General features: G+C 34.0%; 1 protein-coding gene across 1 annotated transcript in view; it reads left to right on the forward strand.

The window, feature by feature from the left end:
• Positions 1-23585, forward strand: part of LOC127721096 (uncharacterized) — a 50331-nt gene that overhangs the window by 11277 nt on the left and 15469 nt on the right. Inside the window, exons 7-12 of the mRNA XM_052227776.1 lie at positions 4280-4326; positions 6419-6511; positions 13389-13461; positions 14608-16239; positions 17023-17064; positions 21451-21504. Of these exons, the coding sequence (XP_052083736.1) occupies positions 4280-4326; positions 6419-6511; positions 13389-13461; positions 14608-16239; positions 17023-17064; positions 21451-21504 (1941 nt within the window). The remainder of the gene's footprint in view (positions 1-4279; positions 4327-6418; positions 6512-13388; positions 13462-14607; positions 16240-17022; positions 17065-21450; positions 21505-23585) is intronic.

A 23585-nucleotide genomic window follows, 5' to 3' on the forward strand; every position in this document is an offset into this window, starting at 1 on the left:
GCCCACAACTCTATCAATTCAACACCTTCTATTACAAACATGTTCAGTAGTGGTACCAAAGTTGACAATGTAGCTAAATCAGAGGTACTTTCTGCCAACTATGTATGATGGCTGATCACTTTATCTTGGAACTATATATGATGAATAAATATTTGAACCCCCCTTGTCTTCTATTTTATCAAGTAAAAGTGGCTATGCAGGTGTTTAAAGGTATTGAATAATTATTCTTTTAACAAAAAAGGAAGATATGCAGTTTAAACACCTAAAAAAAATCTTGTGTATGTCGATAAAAAGGTCGATAAAAAATTTCCAGTTATGAGGCCCAAACTCCAGCTGAAAATTTCCAAATCTCCAGTTGTGGCTTGACAACTCTGTCACATGTCTGTTTTAATAACTTTATTAAACTATCCTGGATTTCTACCAAACTTGGACAAAAGCTTTTTTATGATCAGAAGATTTAAAAATAAATTTTTTTTGTTTTTGTTTTTTTGTTTTTTCCTTATAAATGGACTTAGTTTTTATACAACCGCAAAAAAATTTTGTGATCGTATATTGGTATGACGTTGGCATCGTCGTCGTAGTCATTGTCGTCCGGCATCGTCGTCTGAAGACACATTGGTTTTCGCACTTTAACTTTAGTTTAAGTGAATGGATCTCTATGAAATTTTACCATAAGATTCAATACCACAAAAGGAAGGTTAGGATTGATTTTGGGGGTTATGGTACCAACAGTTGAGGAATTACGGGCCAAAAAGGGGCCAAAAATAAGCAATTTTGTAACTTCCAGACATAACTTGTGTGTTAGTGTATGGATCTCTTTGACATTGTACCACAAGGTTCCATATCACAAAGGGAATGCTGGGATTGATTTTGGGGGTAATTGCCTCAACATTTTAGGAATTAGGGGCCAAAAAAGGGGCAAAAAACAAGCATTTTTCTAGTTTCATGACAATAACTTGTGTGTAAGTGTATGGATCTTTTTGAAATTAAAATACAAGGTTCCATATCACAAAGGGAAAGGTTGAAATGAGTTTGGGGATAATTGCCCAAAACGTTTAGGAATAAGGGGCCAAAAATAAGCATTTTTCTAGTTTCCAGACAATAACTTGTGTTCAAGTGTATGGATCTCTCTGAAATTGTACTGCAAGGTACCATACCACAAAGGGAAGGCTGGGATTGATTTTGGGGGTAAATGCCTCAAAATTTTAGGAATTAGGGGCCAAAAAAGGGGAAAAAAACAAGCATTATTCTAGTTTCAAGACAATAACTTGTGTGTAAGTGTATGGATCTTTATGAAATTGTACTGCAAGGTTCCATATCACAAAGGGAAAGCTGGGTTTGAGTTTGGGGGTAATTGCCCTAAACGTTTAGGAATTTAGGGCCAAAAAGGGGCCTAAGAACAATATAATTTTCCGTTTTAAATTGGTTATATCTGATTTATATATAAAAGTAAATAATAATGATATGGTTTGAATAGGTAAATTAAAATTTTTTAAGTTCTTAGACCACATTCATTGTGTGTCAGAAATCTATGCTGTGTCAAATATTTGATCACAATCCAAATTCAGTGCTGTATCAAGCTTGAATGTTGTGTCCATACTTGCCCCAACTGTTCAGGGTTCGACCTCTGTGGTCGTATCAAGTTGCACCTAGCGGAGCATTTTATTCTGCTTGTTAACCTTACATTCACTCTGTGGTGAAAGTTTTTAAAATTTTGATTACTTTCTTAAACTATTCTGGATTTCTACCAAACTTGGACTGAAGCTTGTTTATTACCAAAAGCTAGTATCTAAAAGGAAATTTTGTAAAAATATAATTCCTGTTTTTCTGTATAAATACTTAAATATGGACTTAGTTTTTCTTCTAGTTAACATTACAAACAGTCTGCAGTTAAAGTTCTTAAAATATTTATTAGATTCATAAAGAAGTATAGACACTGGGTTCTGGGGAAATCTTACAATTTTTTTATCTGTACTTATGTGTTTTATTTTTTTGATGGACCAAACTTATTGAGCTTTAATATGTATGCCATCATGAATTGTCATAGCAAAAAAAGGCGTAATGTTAAAATTCTAGTCACAAATCTCATACTTTTATGCATTCCAAATTTATTATGAAACACTTAACCTAAGATGCATTTATAACAACTTGAGTGAAGTAATTTTGCAGAATGGTAGGATAGACTTATTTAAATTTAATTTGAATAGGAGATAGGTTGTAAACATCAAGGGGACAGTAATCCAAATACACAAAAATAACTAAAAAAAGTCTCATTCTTTCTATTATATATTCATTTTATAAGAAAGAAAATATTGCAAATAAAATAATGTGAAAATACATGCTGCTGGAAATTGCTGGGCCAAAATATAAAATGGCTGTTATTAGAGGATGCTTCTTTTTAAACTATAATTGATATATATTCAATTAACTGATTTAAGCTTAGGTACTCCCACAACCTGGATATCTTGGCTTAAGTCACATATAGGTTGCATCTTCACAGATGGTTTACAACTAAATGGAATTTTAAATAACTTCAAACAAGTGTACATTTTTTAAATCTTGTCATGTTTTACCAAGAATCTATGTACTAAAGGAAGTGACCGATTGCATTGAGCCGAAACTCCTCTGAAACCATACAAAGTCAGAAATTTTTGTGATATGACACATAAATGTAATGTTTTGTTATTCCCAAATTTGTCTGAAACTGTTATTTTTCCACAGAAAACGCCAATTTTTGAGAATATATCCCAGTTCTGAGACTGTTATCGATCTTCGCTTGTATGCTTTAGTGCATGCTCAGTCGATGGGCTGCCTGCAAAATTTAAAGACTCTTTGTCTCAACACTTGCCCAATTGTACCGCAATTTCTCAGGCATCTTCTAGTTATCATGAAATTCTATTTAAGTCATAGCCTATTCTAAATATTTTGTTTTTTTTGTTAAAGCAAGCTGACAGTGAAATAAAGCTATTTGAATGATTTTCATTAAATTTTCCTGAGATAACATATTAATTTTTATCATATCCCCTCTTTCAAAAAGTGGGGGTATACTGTTTTACCTCTGTTTGTCCATCCTTCCTTCAGTCCATCAGTCTGTCAGTCTGTCTGTCCCATGAATATTTTCGTCACATTTTTCTCAGAAACTATAATTCAAGGATTTCTGAAATTTATTTTCAGGGTTTATATAAGTCAGCTATACCATGTTATGCGTTTTCAGATTCATCACTTAACAACTTCCTGTTTACCAAACACTTGTATCATTTTACACATGATAGCCAAGTTGAAAATTTTCGTCACATTTTTCTCAGGAACTACAATACAAGGTTTTGTGAAATTTGGTTTCAGGGTTTATATAAGTTAGCTTTACCGTGCGATGTGTTTTCAGATTCACCACTCAGCAACTTCCTGTTTACCGAAATATTTCATCGAGGGTATCATCAGTTGTTCTGTCATGTAATTAGGGCCCCACCGAATGGCGGCCGCCCTATAGTGATCAGTCTGTCCGTCCGTCCGTCTGTCCCTAACAAATTGTGTCCACTCTATATCTAGAGAACCGTTATGATTTCAAAGTTTATACTTGACATGTATATTAACCAACACCAGAGGGTGTGTCATAATGTATGTACAACTTCCTAGGTCAAAGGTCAAGGTCAAAAACTTTGGTTTTAGTTGACAACCCCATGTCCTATGGTAAAGATCGTGTCCGCTCTATATCTTGAGAACTGTTATGATTTCAAAGTTTATACTTGCCATGTATATAAACCAACACCAGAGGGTGCGTCATTATTTATGTACAACTTCCTAGGTCAAAGGTCAAGGTCAAAAACTTTGGTTTCAGTTGACAACCCCATGTCCAGTGGTAAAGATCGTGTCCACTCTATATCTTGAGAATCGTTATGATTTCAAAGTTTATACTTGACATGTATATAAACCAACACCAGAGGGTGTGTAATAATTTATGTACAACTTCCTAGGTCAAAGGTCAAGGTCAAAAACTTTGGTTTCAGTTGACAACTCCATGTCCAATGATAAAGATACAAATTTTTTACCACACATTATTCACAGCGGGGCCCACAGAGATGGCTCCCATCTCAATGATATCTAGTTTGTTTTATTACTGAAACAAAAGTTGGCCAGTTTTTGCATCAGGTATGAATATGTAGATTCCCGTAGAACATTTTTCAGATTTTTTAAGTTAGTAATGTTTCTCAATGCTGTGAATTGCTTTATGCTGACATTGCTGTGCATGGCTGTTTTGAACTTTAAATATTTTATTTTTCAGGTCTGACAAGACTGCACCAGGCACTACAATCAAGAAGAACTGTCAGAGTATGCTTTATTTACTTGTTATTTATAACTGAATATTAGTTTGCTGATGTATATGTACCAATGAAGGGGTACAGTTTTTATAATGTTTTAAAACCACTACTTAACTGTGCATAACATGGAGATGTTAATGTCTTATAACTTTTCACTGGAAATTAGGAAATTTCTTTTGGTCAAAACTTAGTCTTTGTCTCACATGCGACAAAAGTAACAGAATGTGAGACATAGGGAGTACTATTCAGCAGCAGCATAAACTATTTGTATTAAAAAACCTTTTATTATGAAAGTTTTGCTGCCATATGTCTGTTGTCCTTTTCCTCATTTTCTTGGTTCAGTGACAGCTTGAAAAAATTATAGTTTTTTTTGCCCAACCTAGCATTATGTTTTTCGGTCTGTACGTCTGTTTGTTCTACTGTCCGTTCATCAGTTCATCTGTCCCGCTTCAAGGTAAATTTTTTGGTCAAGGTAGTTTTTGAAGAAGTTGAAGTCGAATTGACTGAAAACTTAAGTTCACATGTTCCCTATGATATGATCTTTCTAATTATAATACCAATTAACCCAAATTTGACAATCCACTGAAGATAGAAAATGACAGTGTGAGTGACGCACCCTTGTACTATAGCACATAATTTTTTGTAATGTGAATGTCTCACTTATTAAGAGTGATTAAATAACTTTATTTGGTATATGGGTCTCTTACAACGTCTGCATGTCCTTCAGACAAGGTTTCACTGACCTCAATCTCATTTCAGACTGATCAATGTTAAAGAAATGTGAATAGTTCTGTTTCTGAAATACTTTAAGCAGTTAGGTAAACTATATGTAGTTTATGTAATGATTGTAGGAAGTACATGTCAGTCTGGCAGGTTTCATCTGTCCTTGATCTCATGTTTATAGTTCATTGGTTCATGATGTAAATGTTGTGTTTGGTTTAGTTTTTATATGACCGCAAAAATTTTTGTTGTCGTATATTGGTATCATGTTGTCGTTGTCATAGTTTTTGTCTTCTTCCAAAGACGGTTGGTTTCCAGACAATAACTTTAGTAAGTAAATAGCAATCCAAGAAATTTATACACAAGGTTTATTACTTCAAAAGGAAGTTTTGGATTAATTATGGGGGTTATGGTCCCAACAGTTTAGGAATTAGGGGCCAAAAAAGGGGCCCAAATAAGCATTTTAGTAGTTTCCAGACCATAACTTGTGTTTAAGTGTATGAATGCAGTCTAAGGAAGATCCAATCATATTTAAGTACAATGTATTTAAATGGGTAATTATGGTTGCAAACTCCATTAGAAATTTAAATTGAAATTATGACCATATCTTGAGGGGAAGAATTATTTTTGGGAAAAGGGAAAATGTGGGTGGGGGATATGAAAAAAATTTGGGGGAGGGGGTAAATAAGAAATTGTGGGAGGGGACAATTTTTTTTCTCATTTCAGATTTCAGATATTAAAAAGAAAATTTCTTCAAATATTTTTTTTTTTGCCAAAAAAAAAAGGGTGTTGGTGTTGGGTGGGGGTCAATTTGCAACAGCATAGTGTATTGCTCAAAAGCAAAAAAAATAATGTAAATTCAAATCATATAACCAATTCTAAGTTATTTGACTTCATTTATTCTGTGTCAGAAACCTATTATGTGTCAAATGTTTAATTAAAATCCAAATTCAGATCTGTATCAAGTGCTAATATCGTGTCCATTTTAGCCCCAACTGTTCAGGGTTGGACCTCTGCGGTTGTATCCAGCTGCGCTCAGCGAAGCAATTTATTTTTAGGTACTACCTATAAGTAATATGTCAACTATATTTAATGTATGGAAAATCTATCATTCTGTCTTTTTTCGTCCATATGAATATAGATACATGATATATCTGGCTATCTTCCTACAGTATTTGAGCTACAGCTTAAATATTTTGTAGGTTCTTTGTAAACATAGTGAAAGTTATATGTCTACAGATTTTTCTTCTAATACTCTCAAAATGAGTGGTATTTTCGGACTTAGTAAATTTCACAAGGTAGTCTGTCACCATCTGTCGTTGTTAACTTTACAAAAATCCTCACCTCTGAAACTTGTAATCAAAATTTAGGTTTTTTTGCAGCTGAACAATTCATGTGTGAATGATTCAACAAACATTTCTTCTATTGTCAAACCAGCATTAGTCAGTAAAGAAGAAAATGTCAGTCCTTCAGTTGTAAGTAGATGATCATGTTAAAAAGCTAGAAAGCAAGCTTCTTTTTCAGCCAACAATACATATAGATAAAAGCAACTATTATATATGTAACTGTTCACTAATTTTAATTTGTTGTTTGAAAAAAATATTTATGGCCCAATACCTATGACTTGATAATATTTCATTTTTTATGAATTTTGTATGCATTTAGAACTCTTCAACTAATACTTCATCTGAGTATAAAAAATATGATAATTCAAGAGCTACAATTAATAAATAATTTCTAAAATAGATCTATAAAAGGATAGATTGTACATAAAAAGCGGTTAAAAATATGCATTTGTACACACCTTTTTAGCTCACCTTGCCCAAAGGGCCAATTGTGCTTTTCTCATCACTTGTCATCCGTCATTCATCGTCTGTCGTTCGTCGTCCATTAACTTTTACAAAGATTTTCTCCTCTGAAACTACTGGGCCAAATTAAACCAAACTTAGCCTATATCATCCTTAGGGTGTCTAGTTTAAAAAATGTATCAGAGAGTTATTGCCCGTTAAGGTAAATTTTTCACAATTTTTTGTAAATTTTTGTAATCTTTTTCAAAAATCTTCTACTCTGAAAATACTGGGCCAAATTAAACCAAACTTGGCCTATATCATCCTTAGGATATCTAGTTTAAAAAATGTATCCGATGACCCCGCCAATCATCCAAGATGGACACCTTGGCTAAAAATAGAACATGGGGGTAAAATGCAGTTTTTGGGATATATCTCTGAAGCTAAAGCATTTAGAGCAAATCTGACACGAGTAAAAATGTTCATCAGGTGAAGATCTATCTGCTGTGAAATTTTCAGAAGCATCAGTCAACCCCTTTTTGGGTTGCTGCCTCTGAATTGGTAATTTTAAGGAAATTTGCAGTTTTTGGTTATTATCTTGAATATAGTACTAGATAGAGGTAAACTGTAAACAGCAAAATTGTTCAGCATAGTAAGCTCGACAAAAATGTAAACATGAACAAAATTATCATTTGACTTAATAAGGAGTTATTGCCCTTTAAGATCAATTTTTTCACAATTTTTGGTAAATTTTTGTCATCTTTTTAAAAAAAATCTCATCCTCTGAAACTACATAGCCAAATTAAACCATTCTTGGCCTAAATCATCCTTATGGAAATTAGTTTGAAAAATTTATCCGATGACCTTTCCAATCATCCAAGATGGCTGCCTATGCTAAAAATAGAACAGGAGGTAAAATGCAGTTTTTGGGATATCTCTCTGAAACTAAAGCATTTAGAACAAATCTGACACAGGGTAAAAATGTTCATCAGGTGAAGATCTATCTGCTTTAAAATTTTCAGACGCATCAGACAACCTGTTGCTTGGTTGCTGCCTCTGAATTGTTAATTTTAAGGAAATTTAGCAGTTTTGGGTTATTATCTTGATTATTATACTAGATAGAGATAAACTGTAAACAGCAAAATTGTTCAGCAAAGTAAGCTAAACAAATAAGTTAGCATGATCAAGTTGTCAATTGATCCCTTCAGGAGGTATTGCCCTTTAAAGTCAATTTTTCACAATGTTTTGTTAAATTTTTGTAATCTTTTACTCATATCTTCTCCTCTGAAACTACTGAGACAAATTTAACCAAACTGGGTCACAATCTATTAAAAAATGTGTCTGATGACATGCCTGCTATAAACATGACCGACATGACTAAAAATTGAACATAGGGGTAAAATTCAGTTTTTGGTTTATATCTCTGAGACTAAAGCAAAAGTATAATGGTTGCATTTTTCATTTTTGCCCCTTAAAGTCAGCTTTTTACAATTTTTCGTAAATTTTTGTAATCTTTTAAAAGAAATCTTCTCTGAAACTACTGAGCCAAATCATTTTAGATAGAGATAACTATATGCAGCAAGAATGTCAAGTAAAGTAAGATATACAAATAAGTAAGCATGACCAAAATTGTCAATTGACCCCATAAAAACACAAAAACAGAGAATTTTGTCATGAATTCTAATTTTGTCTTTGTTATTGTAGAGTGTCTTTTGTTTAATATGTACTGCAGCATATAGACCAAGGTGAGCGACACAGGCTCTTGAGAGCCTCTAGTTACTGGACTTATTATGGTATACTGTTGTACGTCTGTGTGTTGTCAACATGTTGGACAATAACTCAAAAAATGCATGGTTAATTGTTTATATCTGTTGATGTAAGCTCCTTTTTAGCTCACCTGGCCCGAAGGGCCAAGTGAGCTTTTCTCATCACTTGGCGTCCGTCGTCTGTCGTCGTCCGGTGTCGTCCGTCGTCGGCGTTTACTTTTTACATTTTGAACTACTTCTAGAGAACCACTGAATGGAATGAAACCAAACATGGCATGAATGTTCCTTATGAGGTGCTGACCAAGTGTTGTTACTTTGTAGCCGATCCATCATCCAAGATGGCCGCCAGCGGGGGACTTAGTTTAACATAGGACCCTATGGGAAATGCATACAAATGACTTCTTTTAGTGAACCACTGAATGGAATAAAACCAAACATGGCATGAATGTTCCTTATGAGGTGCTCACCAAGTGTTGTTACTTTGTAGCCGATCCATCATCCAAGATGGCCGCCAGCGGGGGACTTAGTTTAACATAGGACCCTATGGGAAATGCATACAAATGACTTCTTTTAGAGAACCACTGAATGGAATAAAACCAAACATGGCATGAATGTTCCTTATGAGGTGCTGACCATGTGTTGTTACTTTGTAGCCGATCCATCATCCAAGATGGCCGCCATCGGGGAACTTAGTTTAACATAGGACCCTATGGGAAATACATACAAATGTCTTCTTTTAGAGAACCACTGAATGGAATGAAACCAAACATGGCATGAATGTTCCTTATGAGTCGCTGACCAAGTGTTGTTACTTTGTAGCCGATCCATCATCCAAGATGGCCTCCAGCGGGGGACTTAGTTTAACATAGGACCCTATGGGAAATACATAAAAATGTCTTCTTTTAGAGAACCACTGAATGGAATGGAACCAAACATGGCATGAATGTTCCGTATGAGATGCTGACCAAGTGTTGTTACTTTGCAGTCGGTCCATCATCCAAGATGGCCGCCAGCGGGGGACTTAGTTTAACATAGGACCCTATGGGAAATACATACAAATGTCTTCTTTTAGAGAACCACTGAATGGAATGAAACCAAACATGGCATGAATGTTCCTTATGAGGTTCTGACCAAGTGTTGTTACTTTGTAGCCGATCCATCATCCAAGATGGCCGCCAGCGGGGGACTTAGTTTAACATAGGACCCTATGGGAAATACATACAAATGTCTTCTTTTAGTGAACCACTGAATGGAATGAAACCAAACATGGCATGAATCTTCCTTATGAGATGCTGACCAAGTGTTGTTACTTTGTAGCCGATCCATCATCCAAGATGGCCCCCAGCGGGGGACTTAGTTTTACATAGGACCCGTTGGGAAATACATAAAAATGTCTTCTTTTAGAGAACCAATAAATGGAATGGAACCAAACATGGCATGAATGTTCCTTATGAGATGTTGACCAAGTGTTGTTACTTTGCAGCCGATCCATCATCCGAGATGGCAGACAGCGGGGGACTTAGTTTAACATAGGACCCTATGGGAAATACATACAATTGTCTTCTTTTAGAGAACCACTGAATGGAATTGAACCAAACATGGCATGAATGTTCCTTATGAGTTGCTGACCAAGTGTTGTTACTTTGCAGTCGATCCATCATCCTAGATGGCCGCTAGGGGGGGGCTTAGTTTAACATAGGACCCTATGGGAAATACATACAAATGTCTTCTTTTAGAGTACCACTGAATGGAATGAAACCAAACATGGCATGAATGTTCCTTATGAAGTGCTGACCAAGTGTTGCTACTTTGTTGCCGATTTACTGATCAAGATGGCCACCAGGATATTTTATTAAATAACAGGACCGATATTAATCAAAATTTGGCCTCAATCATTATTTGGGTATCTGTTATGATTTTTATCTATCTTTACATGATTTCTAAAACCAAAGTAGAGTCAGGTGAGCGCCACAGGCTCTTGAGAGCCTCTAGTTTTAGCTCACCTGGCCCGAAGGGCCAAGTGAGCTTTTCTCATCACTTGGCGTCCGTCGTCCGTCGTCGGCGTTAACTTTTTACAATTTGGACTTCTTCTAGAGAACCACTGAATGGAATGAAACCAAACATGGCATGAATGTTCCTTATGAGGTGCTGACCAAGTGTTGTTACTTTGTAGCGGATCCATCATCCAAGATGGCCGCCAGCGGGGGACTTAGTTTAACATAGGACCCTATGGGAAATACATACAAATGTCTTCTTTTAGAGAACCACTGAATGGAATGAAACCAAACATGGCAAGAATGTTCCTTATGAGGTGTTGACCAAGTGTTGTTACTTTGAAGCTGATCCTTCATCCATGATGGCTGCCAGATGGGGACAATGTTTAACATAGGACCCTATGGGAAATACATACCAATGTCTTCTTTTAGAGAACCACTGAATGCAATGAAACCAAACATGGCATGAATGTTCCTTATGAGGTGCTGACCAAGTGTTGTTACTATGAAGCTGATCCATAATCTAAGATGGCCGCCAGCGGAGGACTTAGTTTAACATAGGACTCTATGAGAAATACGTACAAATGTTTTCTTTTGAGATAACCATTGAATAGAATGAAACCAAACATAGCATGCATGTTCCTTTTGAGGTGCTGACCAAGTGTTGTTACTTTGAAGCTGATCCTTCATCCATGATGGCTGCCAGATGGGGACAATGTTTAACAGAGGCCCTATGGACAATACATACAAATGTCTTCTTTTAGAGAACCACATACTGAATGGATTGAAACCAAACATGGCATGAATGTTCCTTATGAGGTGCTGACTAAGTTTTGTTACTTTGAAGCTGATCCTTCATCCATGATGGCCGCCAATGGGGGGACTTCCTTTAACATAAGACCCTATGGGAAATACATACAAATGCTTCTTCTAGAGGTGCACTGAATGGAATGAAACCAAAACATGGCATAAATGTTTCTTATGAGGTGCTGATTAAGTGTTGCTACTTTGTTGCCGATTTACTGTTCAAGATGGCCACCAGGATTTTTTATTAAATTACAGGACCAATATTAAACCAAATTTGGCCTCACTCATTATTAGGGTATCTGTTATGATTTTAATCTATTTTTACATGATTTCCAAAACCAAAGTAGAATCAGGTGAGCGACACAGGCTCTTGAGAGCCTCTAGTTTATTATTTTAATCTTTTGATTCTACTTTTCTAAGTGATGGGGTTTTATTCATTAATAAATGGTGATTTTTCAGTTTTCAGGAAGTAATTCAAAAATGCTTGGAGCAGTTTCCTTGAAACATGGTAACTGGTTGAAATAACCTCCCTTGTGTTTTTAATTATAAAATAATGACATTGAGGAGTTATGTAACTTGACTCGTTAAAAAAGGGAGGCTATTTTATATATTTTTATATTCAACCAACGATTCCCAGTCAATATTGTACTGCATGGCTTCCCATACATATACTTTTACATGTGTTAGATTTCAATGCAAAAACTGATCTGATCTCCTGAATGTGTGCATTTGTTAACTAATAACTAATATCATCAGTACTTCCACTAGCTTAAGACCTGGCCACACATTCATCATAAATGGAACTGTCAGTGTCAGACTCTATGTCACTGTATGAAATTTGTCTCTCAGACTTTTCTGATTCAGAGTTCACGGGGTATAGATCATTCACTATTGTTATTGAATTTCATCAAGAAAATCTAAATCTCAATCTTTTCAAATAAAACCTAGTAATTGTGGTGGCGGTAGAAAGATGTAAAGCAATACTATCCTGACTTGCCATATTTCTGCAGCGAAATTTGTTTACTCTAACATCAGAAGTGATTTTTCATTTCCAGCAAAGACTAAAATATTTGATAATTCCCTGACCTTTTACGGCATTTCTCTGGAAAAATATTATCACAGACATCATATATTTAAAATAAGAACTTATTTAATTGGACACAAACTGTCATGGCAGGTCTCATATAGTGATTATGATCATTATCTTTTTGGTTTGAAGGTGATATCAAAAATAAAAATAAGAAGATGTGGTATGATTGCCTATGAGACAACTCAATCTCCACAAGAGATACAGAAATTAACAACTTTAGGTCACCATACGGTCTTCAGATTGCACTTCAGTAAATATAGACAATGCAATTTCACATAGGAACTCTCTTTAGAGCCATTTTTGTAAAACTGTGCCCCTTTTACTATGAATTTCGTAAAAAAAAATTGCACTACTATGTAATTCAAAGGTCAAAACATAGGGATGTGTGGCATATTTTTAACATTAATATGCCCCAAACTTCTAAGAATTTAAACTTATACTAAAATTCTGTTCTTAGCACTACCTTTACTTTGGGCCTTCCTCAGTATTAAATAGTCACCGCTACCATGAGTTTTAAGACTGGTAATATTTCCAAGTTATGTCCTTTGAGATGAAACATAGAGATCAAATCTGGGAATTAGTACATAAATAAAACAAAATATCTGAGTATTATTTATCTCCTAAAAAGAGACATGGCTTGTGAAACAGCTGTATTAATAAAAAAGAGCAATCTTCAACAATGAGTTGAAAACAAATGCAAAAATAGTGTTTTACAGTATCTTTTTAATTTTAACACATTGCTATGAAACATGAAATACAGGTCATATGCAATTTAAATTTTTATTTTGTCATTTATCATTTTTGGATATCTGTTATCACTAGATCTCTTAGTCATAGTTGCATTAATTCTTCAATAACAGTATTGGTAATGATAAAAATGATAAGCTATATTTTTTTCTTTTAATTAGACTGGTGATAGGTATAATGAAACAGTAATTGATGATGGAGCTAACGAAGAAACTGAATTGTTTTTATGTAGAGGTAAATTTTATGAACAAAAGGTCACTGTATGGCCTTCAGCAATGAGCAAAACCCATACGTAAAGTCAGCTATAAAAGGCCTGAAATGACAAATGTAAAACAATTCAAACGAGAAAACTAAGTTCAAAAAATGACCAAAAAAGAAAGTCATTGTAACCTGTGTTATCTGACACCATAGGGGACAACAAAAAAAATTATCAAATTAAGCAGGGTGTTGGAAAACTCATGTTTTTCTGCAAGGATAGGCATAATTTTGGACCATGAAAAAATGTGGGTTAAAGCAGGATGTTGGAATACTCAGATGTTGGATTAGGCAGGTTACACTGCATGTATGTTACAAAATAACAAGCGACAACCACTGAATTACAGGCTCCTGACTAATTAATCACTCAACAGGTTCCTGTTTACTGAAACATTTGGGTGGGAGTATCATCAGTGAGCAGAAGCTCGCAGTTTCACTTGTTTTCATCATCTCACAGAATTTATTTTTCCATGTCAGTTCAATTAAAAAAGGTCAAAATTTCCATTGATTTTTCGGATTGGAAACATGCATGAACATTTGTTTACAACAATAATTTTTTTTACATAATGTTTGTGATAACACTTTCCATATTTGACTTTCAAACTTATATTTAGTTTGTCAGTGCCTGCACTCTAATATTTGATGGACCTAATTATGTTTGAGTTCTAGTGGATTTTGTCAAATTACACCAAAAGCTCTACTTTTGCATTGCCTTTTGTTGTTGTAAATTTTTATCGCTTTATAAGAAAACTTCACTCTTCATCAGATTGAAATATTTATTTTCTCGATACAATGGTCTTATCATTTGGGGCCAAATAAAACCCTTATGAAACGTACTCCTTTGGTGCTTCTGAAACAATTTTCTAGATTTGCTTTTTTCAGGATTGCTCAAACCAAAAAATGCAAGAGTCAAGGATTCGAAGAACTTGAATATGTTAGAATTTAAGAAATGTATGTTTAAGTCATATGTATAATGTAAGGTACATAAACAAACAAAATGTTAACTGCATAATAGCAGCATAAAATAGCTACAATTTATCAAAAGAGTTTTCATAGTTGCCAGTTAGCAAGTATCATATACATGTATATATAAATATATATATAGTAATAATTCCATTTTTACAGCTAATGGCAAACCTAAAAGACCTTGTTTGTTTTGTGGAAAATTTCAAACTCATCTGACCAGACATCTAAAAACAAAACATAAAGGAGAAGAGGATGTTATCATGGCAATGCAACTCCCACCAAGGGATAGGAACCAGGCATTTGATGTGTTAAAGAGAAAAGGCTACCATAATTATAATTTATTAAAAATGAAAGAGGATGATTTTAACGAAAAAAAATTGATTAAAGAACGAAAAGCAAGAAAAGACAGAGATGGTGAGATAGAGAAAAGAGCAATGTGCTCTTCTTGCAATGGTTTTTTTGTAAAAGAACATATGAAGAATCACAAAATAAAATGTTTTGCAGCAGAAGGATGCACTAGGGTTCCTGTTGCTATACCCATAGAAACTGTTAAGGATGTCAAATACTCAGAAGAATATAAGGAAGATATTTTGAGTTCCTTTTGGGATGACCAGAGTGGAAGATTCTGTAGAAGTGATCCATATATAAAAGATTTTGGATTTCATTATTATAGGAAGATGGTATCCAGAAAAGACAAATCCCAGCAAAATAGGAAAAGTATTACGAAGCAGATGAGAACAATTGCCAATTTATATTTCTATGTTAAAGAGGAGGCTGAAAAATCAGATATAACTGTAACATCTGCATTAGATATTTTTAAAATGGAGAACTTTCCTGTTTTTATGGATGGAATTAATTCAATGGCAGCAAAAGATGACGGAGGGATGAAGTCAGGACTGAAAAAGAATGTTGGTCATCTTATACAAAATGTCCTTACCCACTTAAAAGGAAAATATATTTTAGAAAACAAGAAAGATGAAATGAGTAAAGTTGACGATTTCAATACATTATTAGACTACTATAAAGGAGAAATATTTAGTGATGCTGAGTATAATTGCAAAAAAAATAGGCAAGAAAACTTGAGACGACCTAGACAGCTACCAGTAGAGGATGACATTAATAAGCTTAGGCAGTTTATCTTAACACAAATAAAAGAGTTGGATGACCCTTATAAGTTTTTAGAACCAAATGAATATACCTTTCTCAGAGATCTTATAGTTAGTAGACTAACATTATTCCATGCAAAAAGAGGAGGGGAACCAAGCAGACTCACTTTAAAAGAATGGATGGATGCAAAGGATGATGCATGGGTAGATGAAAGCCAAATGAAAAAGGTGAAAAACCCAGAGGAATTAGAACTTTTTCAGAAATATAAATTGACATATCAATCTGGTAAATGTGTTAGTCACCTTCTCCCAATTCTCATCCCTGAAGACACATGGAAGGCCATGACAAAACTAACAGATCAGCAAATTAGACAAGCAGCAGGTGTTAAACAAACTAATATATACGTATTTCCTAATATTAAAGATTCAAACTTTCATGTATGCGGCTGGAAAAGTGTAAACAAAATTTGTAAGAAGGCAGAATTATCAAAAAGGATTAATGCTACTCAGATGAGGCATTACATGTCAACATTATTTGCCAATTTGGAGGTAACAGATGCTACAAGAGAAGCCTTCTACAGACATATGGGACATTCTGAAGAAGTTAACAAACACGTTTATCAATGTCCATTGGCAATACAAGAAATAAGTAAAGTGGGGAAGTTCTTTCACCAATTTGATTTAGGTGAGTTTCATTTATGTTCTAAGCTAAATCGTGTAAACATATTGATTTTACATGGTCCAAACATCAGATTTATAGCTGTTCTGATCTAAATTGTCTATTCTATCAAACAAGATAGTTACATTTTACTCCAAAAAAGTTTAAAATACCATTTCTGAAAAAGCCTTAGAATGGGAGCTATAAGGATTATTATCTGTCGGCATTGACAGCAGAGTAAACTATTTGTATACAATTTATATTTCAGAAATTAGTAGACCTTAGGTTTTCATATCTTTTTGTGCAGATACCATATGTTATAAAGTTTCTGTCTGTCAAATGTCCATTGTCCTTGACCTCATTTTCATAGTTTAATGACTGCATACAAAAAATGTATAAATTTTTTATCATTTGAAATACTCATTATTATGAGTAATAGGATAACTATATTTTGTATACAGGACCTTTGCAAGGTGTACATATCTGTACATGTCTGTCAGACAAGGTTCATCAGACCTCACCTGAGACATTTATGTATCAGTCATAAAGGGGAAGTTTTCATGGTCAAGTCTGTATGTCAGATGTCATATTTAGGAGGTCAACTATATTGATTCAATAGTGTACAGGTTTCATCTGACTCTTCCTCATTTAAATGGTTCATTTGTCACTGTTAAGTTTCATTCGATTGTCTTTTTCAGAATTTTATGCTGATATTACTGGTGAGACATATCTCTGTGTCAACAGTTATCTTATTATGATAAGTGTTTTATAGGTTTTGTTTAAATAACAATCGCATTGTTTCTGTTTCAGATTCAGGTAATATAACAGCAGAAGAGGAACCCAACAGTCAAGGTATTATTTTCTGATATAGTGGCATTAGTGTTATTTCCTCCTTTTTTCATTAAAAGCATGCTAGCAATCTAAACTTCTACTTTTTGGAAGAGGGTGGTAAAGCCCCTTTTATTTATTATCATTTTTTTTTACATTGCTTACTCAATTACTCATGCAAAATATGAATAAAAATTTTAAATGGGTCAAGTATTCACTCTGTCATCTATAAAATTTTAGATTAAACAGATTTAGAAATTATTGTGATCATTGAACAATCGAAACAAATGCGAGTTTGATTATTGAGATTTATGGAAAAGCTGCATAGAAATAATGTTATCAAAATTTTAGATGGGAGTTTTGCAAGTCCTTTCTCACCACAATTTTTGCAATAATAAAAAACATGGTAAAAATTTATGACTCTACAGTAATTAGTAGATAATCTTTTAGTAGACGTTTTCAAAAGTGGTTTTGAAACTGTTTCATGTGTTTAGGGCTACTGCAAAGCCTTTTGGATTTGGAAAGGCATGGTAGATAAGCTTTTTCAAAAGCTTTTTCAATAGAATTGATAATTAGATGCGAGATGCAGTGATTTATCAATTTTACTGTCGACTTTAAATTTGTTAGCCAAGGCAAGCTAACCATCACTTGAAGCTTGAACTTATATAAATCCTTTGAATGTTTCAAAGTTAATTGACTCTAACAATGAGTTCAAGTTGTCAATCATGCAAGGAACAACAAAAATGTCCATAAATATTTTTTGGTATGTGCTTTCTAATTACATCAAGTATTAATATTTTTAAACAATTATATAAATAATGACAATAAACCACTTTTAACTTTATTAGCTCACCGAAGGGCAGCATGTGAGCTTATGCCATCACTTGGCGTCCGTCGTCATCTGTTGTCTGTTGTCGATGTCTGTCGTCGTCTGTCGTCGTAAACTATTTCAAAAATCTTCTCCTCTGAAACTACTGGACCAAATACCTTCAAACTTTAACTAAATGTTCCTTAGGGTATCTAGTTTATAAATTGTATCCGAAGTTTTGATCCATCGACAAACATGGCGTCCATGGCTAAAAATAGAACATAGGGGTCAAATGCAGTTTTTATACGACTGCAAAAAATTTTTTGTGGTCGTATATTGGTATGACGTTGGTGTCGTCGTCGGCGACGTCGTTGTTGCCGAAGACACATTAGTTTTCGCACTCTAACTTTAGTTTAAGTGAATGGATCTCAATAAATTTTACCATAAGGTTCAATACCACAAAAGGAAAGTGGGGATTGCTTTTGAGGGTTATGGTACCCACAGTTAAGGAATTAGGGGCAAAAAAGGGGCCAAAAATAAGCATTTTTGTAACTTCCAGACATAACTTGTGTGTAAGTGTATGGATCTCTCTGACATTGTACCACAAGGTTCCATATCACAAAGGGAATGCTGGGATTGATTTTGGGGGCAATTGCCTCCAAATTTTAGGAATTAGAGGCCAAAAAGGGGCAAAAAACAAGCATTTTTCTAGTTTCATGACAATAACTTGTGTGTAAGTGTATGGATCTCTCTGACATTGTATCACAAGGTTCCATATCACAAAGGGAATGCTGGGATTGATTTTGGGGGTAATTGCGTCCAAATTTTAGGAATTAGGGGCCAAACAGGGGCAAAAAACAAGCATTTTTCTAGTTTCATGACAGATTGTGTGTAAGTGTATGGATCTTAATGAAATTGTACTACCAGGTTCCATATCACAAAGGGAAAGCTGGAATTGAGTTTGGGGGTAATTGCCCAAAAGGTTTAGGAATAAGGGGCCAAAAAGGGGCCAAAAATAAGCATTTGTCTAGTTTCCAGACAATAACTTGTGTTCAAATGTATGGATCTCTCTGAAATTGTACTGCAAGGTACCATACCACAAAGGGAAGGCTGGGATTTGATTTTGGGGGTAATTCCCTCAAAATTTTAGTAATTAGGGGCCATAAAAGGGCAAAAAAACAAGCATTTTTCTAGTGTCAGGACAATAACTTGTGTGTAAGTGTATGGATCTTTATGAAATTGTACTGCAAGGTTCCATATCACAAAGGGAAAGCTTGGTTTGAGTTTGGGGGTAATTGCCTGAAACGTTTAGGAATTTGGGGCCAAAAAGGGGCCAAAAAACAAGCATTTTTCTAGTTTCCAGACAATAACTTGTTTTCAAGTGTATGGATCTCTCTGAAATTGTACTGCAAGGTACCATACCACAAAGGGAAAGCTGGGATTGAGTTTGGGGGTGATGAATCATAAGGGGGTTCAAAAAATTGGGGGGGATATTTTTTTCCTTCTTTTTCTTTAAAATTTTCCATTTTAAATTGGTTATTTCTGATTTATATATAAAAACAAATAATAATGATATGGTTTGAATATGTAAATTAAAAATTTTTAAGTTCTTAGACCACTTTCATTCTTAGTGAGAAACCTATGCTGTGTCAAATATTTAATTACAATCCAAATTCAGTGCTGTATCAAGCTTGAATGTTGTGTCCATACTTGCCCCAACTGTTCAGGGTTCGACCTCTGTGGTCGTATCAAGCTGCGCCTCAGCGGAGCATTTTATTGGCTTAAATCTCAAAAACTAAAGCTTTTAGAGCAAATCTGACAGGAGTAAAATTGTTCAATTGGTCGAGATATATCAGCTCTGAATTTTTCAGACGAATCGAACAACCCATTGTTGGGTTGCTGCCACCGAATTGGTAGTTTTAACAAAATTTTGCAGTTTTTTGTTATTATTTTGAATATTATTATAGATATATATAAACTGTAAGCAGCAATAATGTTCAGCAAAGTAAGATCTACAAAAAATTTAATATGACCATAATTGTCAATTGACCCCTTAAGGAGTTATTGCCCTTTAAAGACAATTTTACACAATTTGTTCATCAAGTTTACTAACATTTAAAAATCTTCTCTTCTGAAATACAGCTGAGTGATTCAGGCTCTTGAGAACTCTTGTTGATATTGTGATTAAGACAATAAAATTTTACTACCCAAGCTCACCTATTGTTTGTAAAAAGTAGTGATTAACACCTGTAAAAACATTTATGGATGTGTCAATTATGTCCCCTCAGACAATGAAACTATACTTAATTGATTTTTCATTACTTGTTCAGGTTTTTTGTTAATTGGGCAGTTGATTAAAATTTGTAGAATAAAACAAAGTTATATCTTTTACATAGAGAAAGGACACTTGTCTACTTTTCACATGTTACACTGAACTTGTCTAAATTCTTTTAAATAAGATGAATAAATTAAGGCTTAAAAAAAATCACCTAAATTAGCTTTTTTCGTGAGGATAAAAAGTTATAAGAAATTCTTTGATATTGCAATATTGAATGTAATCAAAAGTTATCCAAAGAAATCATGATTACTTTAACATATTTAAAGAAAAGTAATCTAATGTAATCTATTACATTTGAAATAAGGTGTAATTTGTAATGTAATCGATTACATTTTATTAGCAAAGTAATTGTAATATAATCGATTACATTTTATTAGCAAAGTAATTGTAATATAATCGATTACATTTTAAAATAATCAACCCCATCCCTGCTTCTCACAAGCAAAAAACCCATAGCTGTTAAATTTAAGGACATACACAACAAGCACAGGGACACATTCTACCACATGGACACAGTACAAGCGAAAGACCCTGCAATCTCTATTAAAATAAGGAAATGTGGTATGAGTGCAATAAGGACAACTATACCTGTCCACCCAGTTATTCATTCTACTTTTATTTGATATTTTGGAAGTATGTATTTATGGAGAGCCGAGCTGAATGCTCTCATTGAATTTTAACCAATTCTATCTTTAAACCTTTCCTCAAAATTGAGTTTCTACTATATAACCCATATAACATAACAGTGATTTGGTTAATTTCAATGTAATTTAAAAGAAAAAACAAGATCTATGACCTCTAGTTTTTATATTGAAATTTGAAAGAAGATTGACCCAGAAGTCTTTTACAGGAATTTAAGAAACATATATTCCCAAACTTTAAGACACCCCAGGTACCTTAATACTGTTTTCGGGAATTATTTGGATAGGTGAATGATCTCTTGATTTTGAAATGTATCGTTTGTCATTCCAGAGTTATTGGACCTTTTACAGTCATAATTGACAGTACATATATATGCCTAAGGGTATCCTCGTGCATATTTTTCTACAGAGCAGTTTTATTTGCCTCTGATTATATGCCTTCTAAAGACCTCATTTTATTTTTGCAACAATTTCAATATATGCATAATATAAGGGCTTACCATGTGCTCTTGACCTGTTTAATCTATTACTAACTGGCAATGGGTTATTTCACTAATTAGTGTTTGGGCAATTCTATATAAATCAATTCATTCTGTTATTCTATATTTACTTTGTATTATTAGAGGATGTCGCAGGACCATCATCACTGAATGACAACAAGTGTGCAAAAAGTGAAGGTAAATATTCATTAAATTGCATTTCTTCAAATTGAACTCATGCCTTAGTATAATAAAAGTAACAAAACATGAAAATTTTATATTAATGCAATTAAATTCACAAACCATTAATTGCAGTATGAAAAAATTGCCAAGAAAGGACCTCTGTATTTTACACAGATAAATAAAAGAATTTTTTATAGGCCCGTCAAAATTTTGACGGGACGTAATATGGTATACAAATGTCCGGCGTCCAGCCATCCGTCCGTCTGTCTGTCTGTCTGTCTGTCTGTCTGTCCAGTGTCCACATGTGTGTTTTTACACATGTCGCGCTGTATCTCAAAAACGATTTATGATTGTTGCTTAAAAATTTACACACTTCTTAGTTATATTAATCTAAAGATCTGTATATTTTTTGGTGATGATCTAAAATTTTATTTTAGAGTTATTGAGTTTTTTGTGTATTTAGATTCTTAATTTTTGGTCCCTTTTTCAAATTGGTCTACATTAAGGTCCAAAGGGTCCAAAATTAAACTTAGTTTGATTTTAACAAAAATGGAATTCTTGGGGTTCTTTGATATGCTGAATCTAAACATGTACTTAGATTTTTTATTATGGGCCCAGTTTTCAAGTTGGTCCAAATCTGGGTCCAAAACTAAACTTTGTTTGATTTCAAAAAAATTGAAAAATTGAATATATGGGGTTCTTTGATATGCTGAATCTAACCATGTATGTAGATTTTTGATATTTGGGCCCCTTTATCAAATTGGTCCACATTGAGTTCTAAAGGGTCCAAAATTGAACTTTATATGATTTGAGTGGTTTGTAAATTCTTGAGATAGACCAGCTTGTCTGGAGATAACTTTCATTAAGTTAGCCAAAGTTTTTTTCCTAAAACCTGGTTCATGTACCATATTTCACAGGAGTGGTTCTAAGAATTTAGTGGACACTGCCATAAGTCATCTCTTTTTGGATTTAGCTTGAACAAGTACTTTTGAAAGTTGCCACAGGACACAGAGGGTGATCTAAAAAAAAAATTAAAATATAGGTAAACAAATCTGTCAGTTTCTCATGTTTATAGTTATAAATACATTCACTTCTATAAACTTGGGCATGCTCATACGAATCAAGTGATAATTAAAGAGTTTCAGTTCGTTTTTTTTTATTTGGTATTTACCATTTTTATTGTGATCAATGTCTTTTCATGCAAGTTAAACGAACATTTCCTCTGATTTTTCATCAACTTAAAAACAATACAGCAAACGAATTGAAGCCATGTAAGTCTCAATAGCCTATTTGACAATCAAATCAAATTTAAATTTTTTTTGTGTAATTTAGAAGTTGCAATTTTTCTCTCTTTTTTTTGTTTGTTTGAAATTTGCTGAACTTTTCTCTATAGTTGGTTAGATTAGAGTTATTCCTTACTTGGTACTCATACATGCGACCTTCAGTAATGCAGCTATCTGAACTCTCTTGATGGTTCTTATCAAGCTGATGATGGGCCTGGAAAACATACTCCCTTCCACTGGCATCTGTTTGTATGGCAAAGGTTCTTTTGTTCATTTCTCATAGGTTTTCTTGTCCTTGCCGACATAAGTGAAACATAATATCAAACCATACTTTGTGTAGGGAGTCCTGCACGGGTATCAGTTTCCATGGCAACACTTCCATATCACTTTTGCAAGTCTTGTTGACCCAACGATGGGGTGTGGTCAATGCTCCAAAATCCTTCCCGTTTCAGTTGCAAAGAAACGGCTTTAAATATATCATTTGCCCTTTTGAATCTTATATGTCTTTTATTATGTCAACATCCATTTCCTAAAGGAAATGCCTGGCTAGTCCTAATCTTAATCCCTTCAGAGCTGAAAATTTGTAATATGCTTATGATCTTTTTTCCTGGCGTCTGTGTTAAATCTGATTAAACACTCGTTCAGTTTTTCTGGTGTATCAAATACCAAGTTATCTCTTTCTGTCGATAACATGAATTGCATCAGACATGTCAAAGCTGCTTTGGTTGCTTTTTTTGTGTTTTTAGCGTCTTTGTCACAAAGAAGTCTTTGTATATTGTCCTCTGTAGAGTTCCCAAACCGCTGGCTTGCCAT

The sequence above is a fragment of the Mytilus californianus genome, unplaced genomic scaffold, assembly GCF_021869535.1.
Source record: "Mytilus californianus isolate M0D057914Y unplaced genomic scaffold, xbMytCali1.0.p SCAF_12, whole genome shotgun sequence".
Taxonomy (NCBI): Eukaryota; Metazoa; Mollusca; class Bivalvia; order Mytilida; family Mytilidae; genus Mytilus; species Mytilus californianus.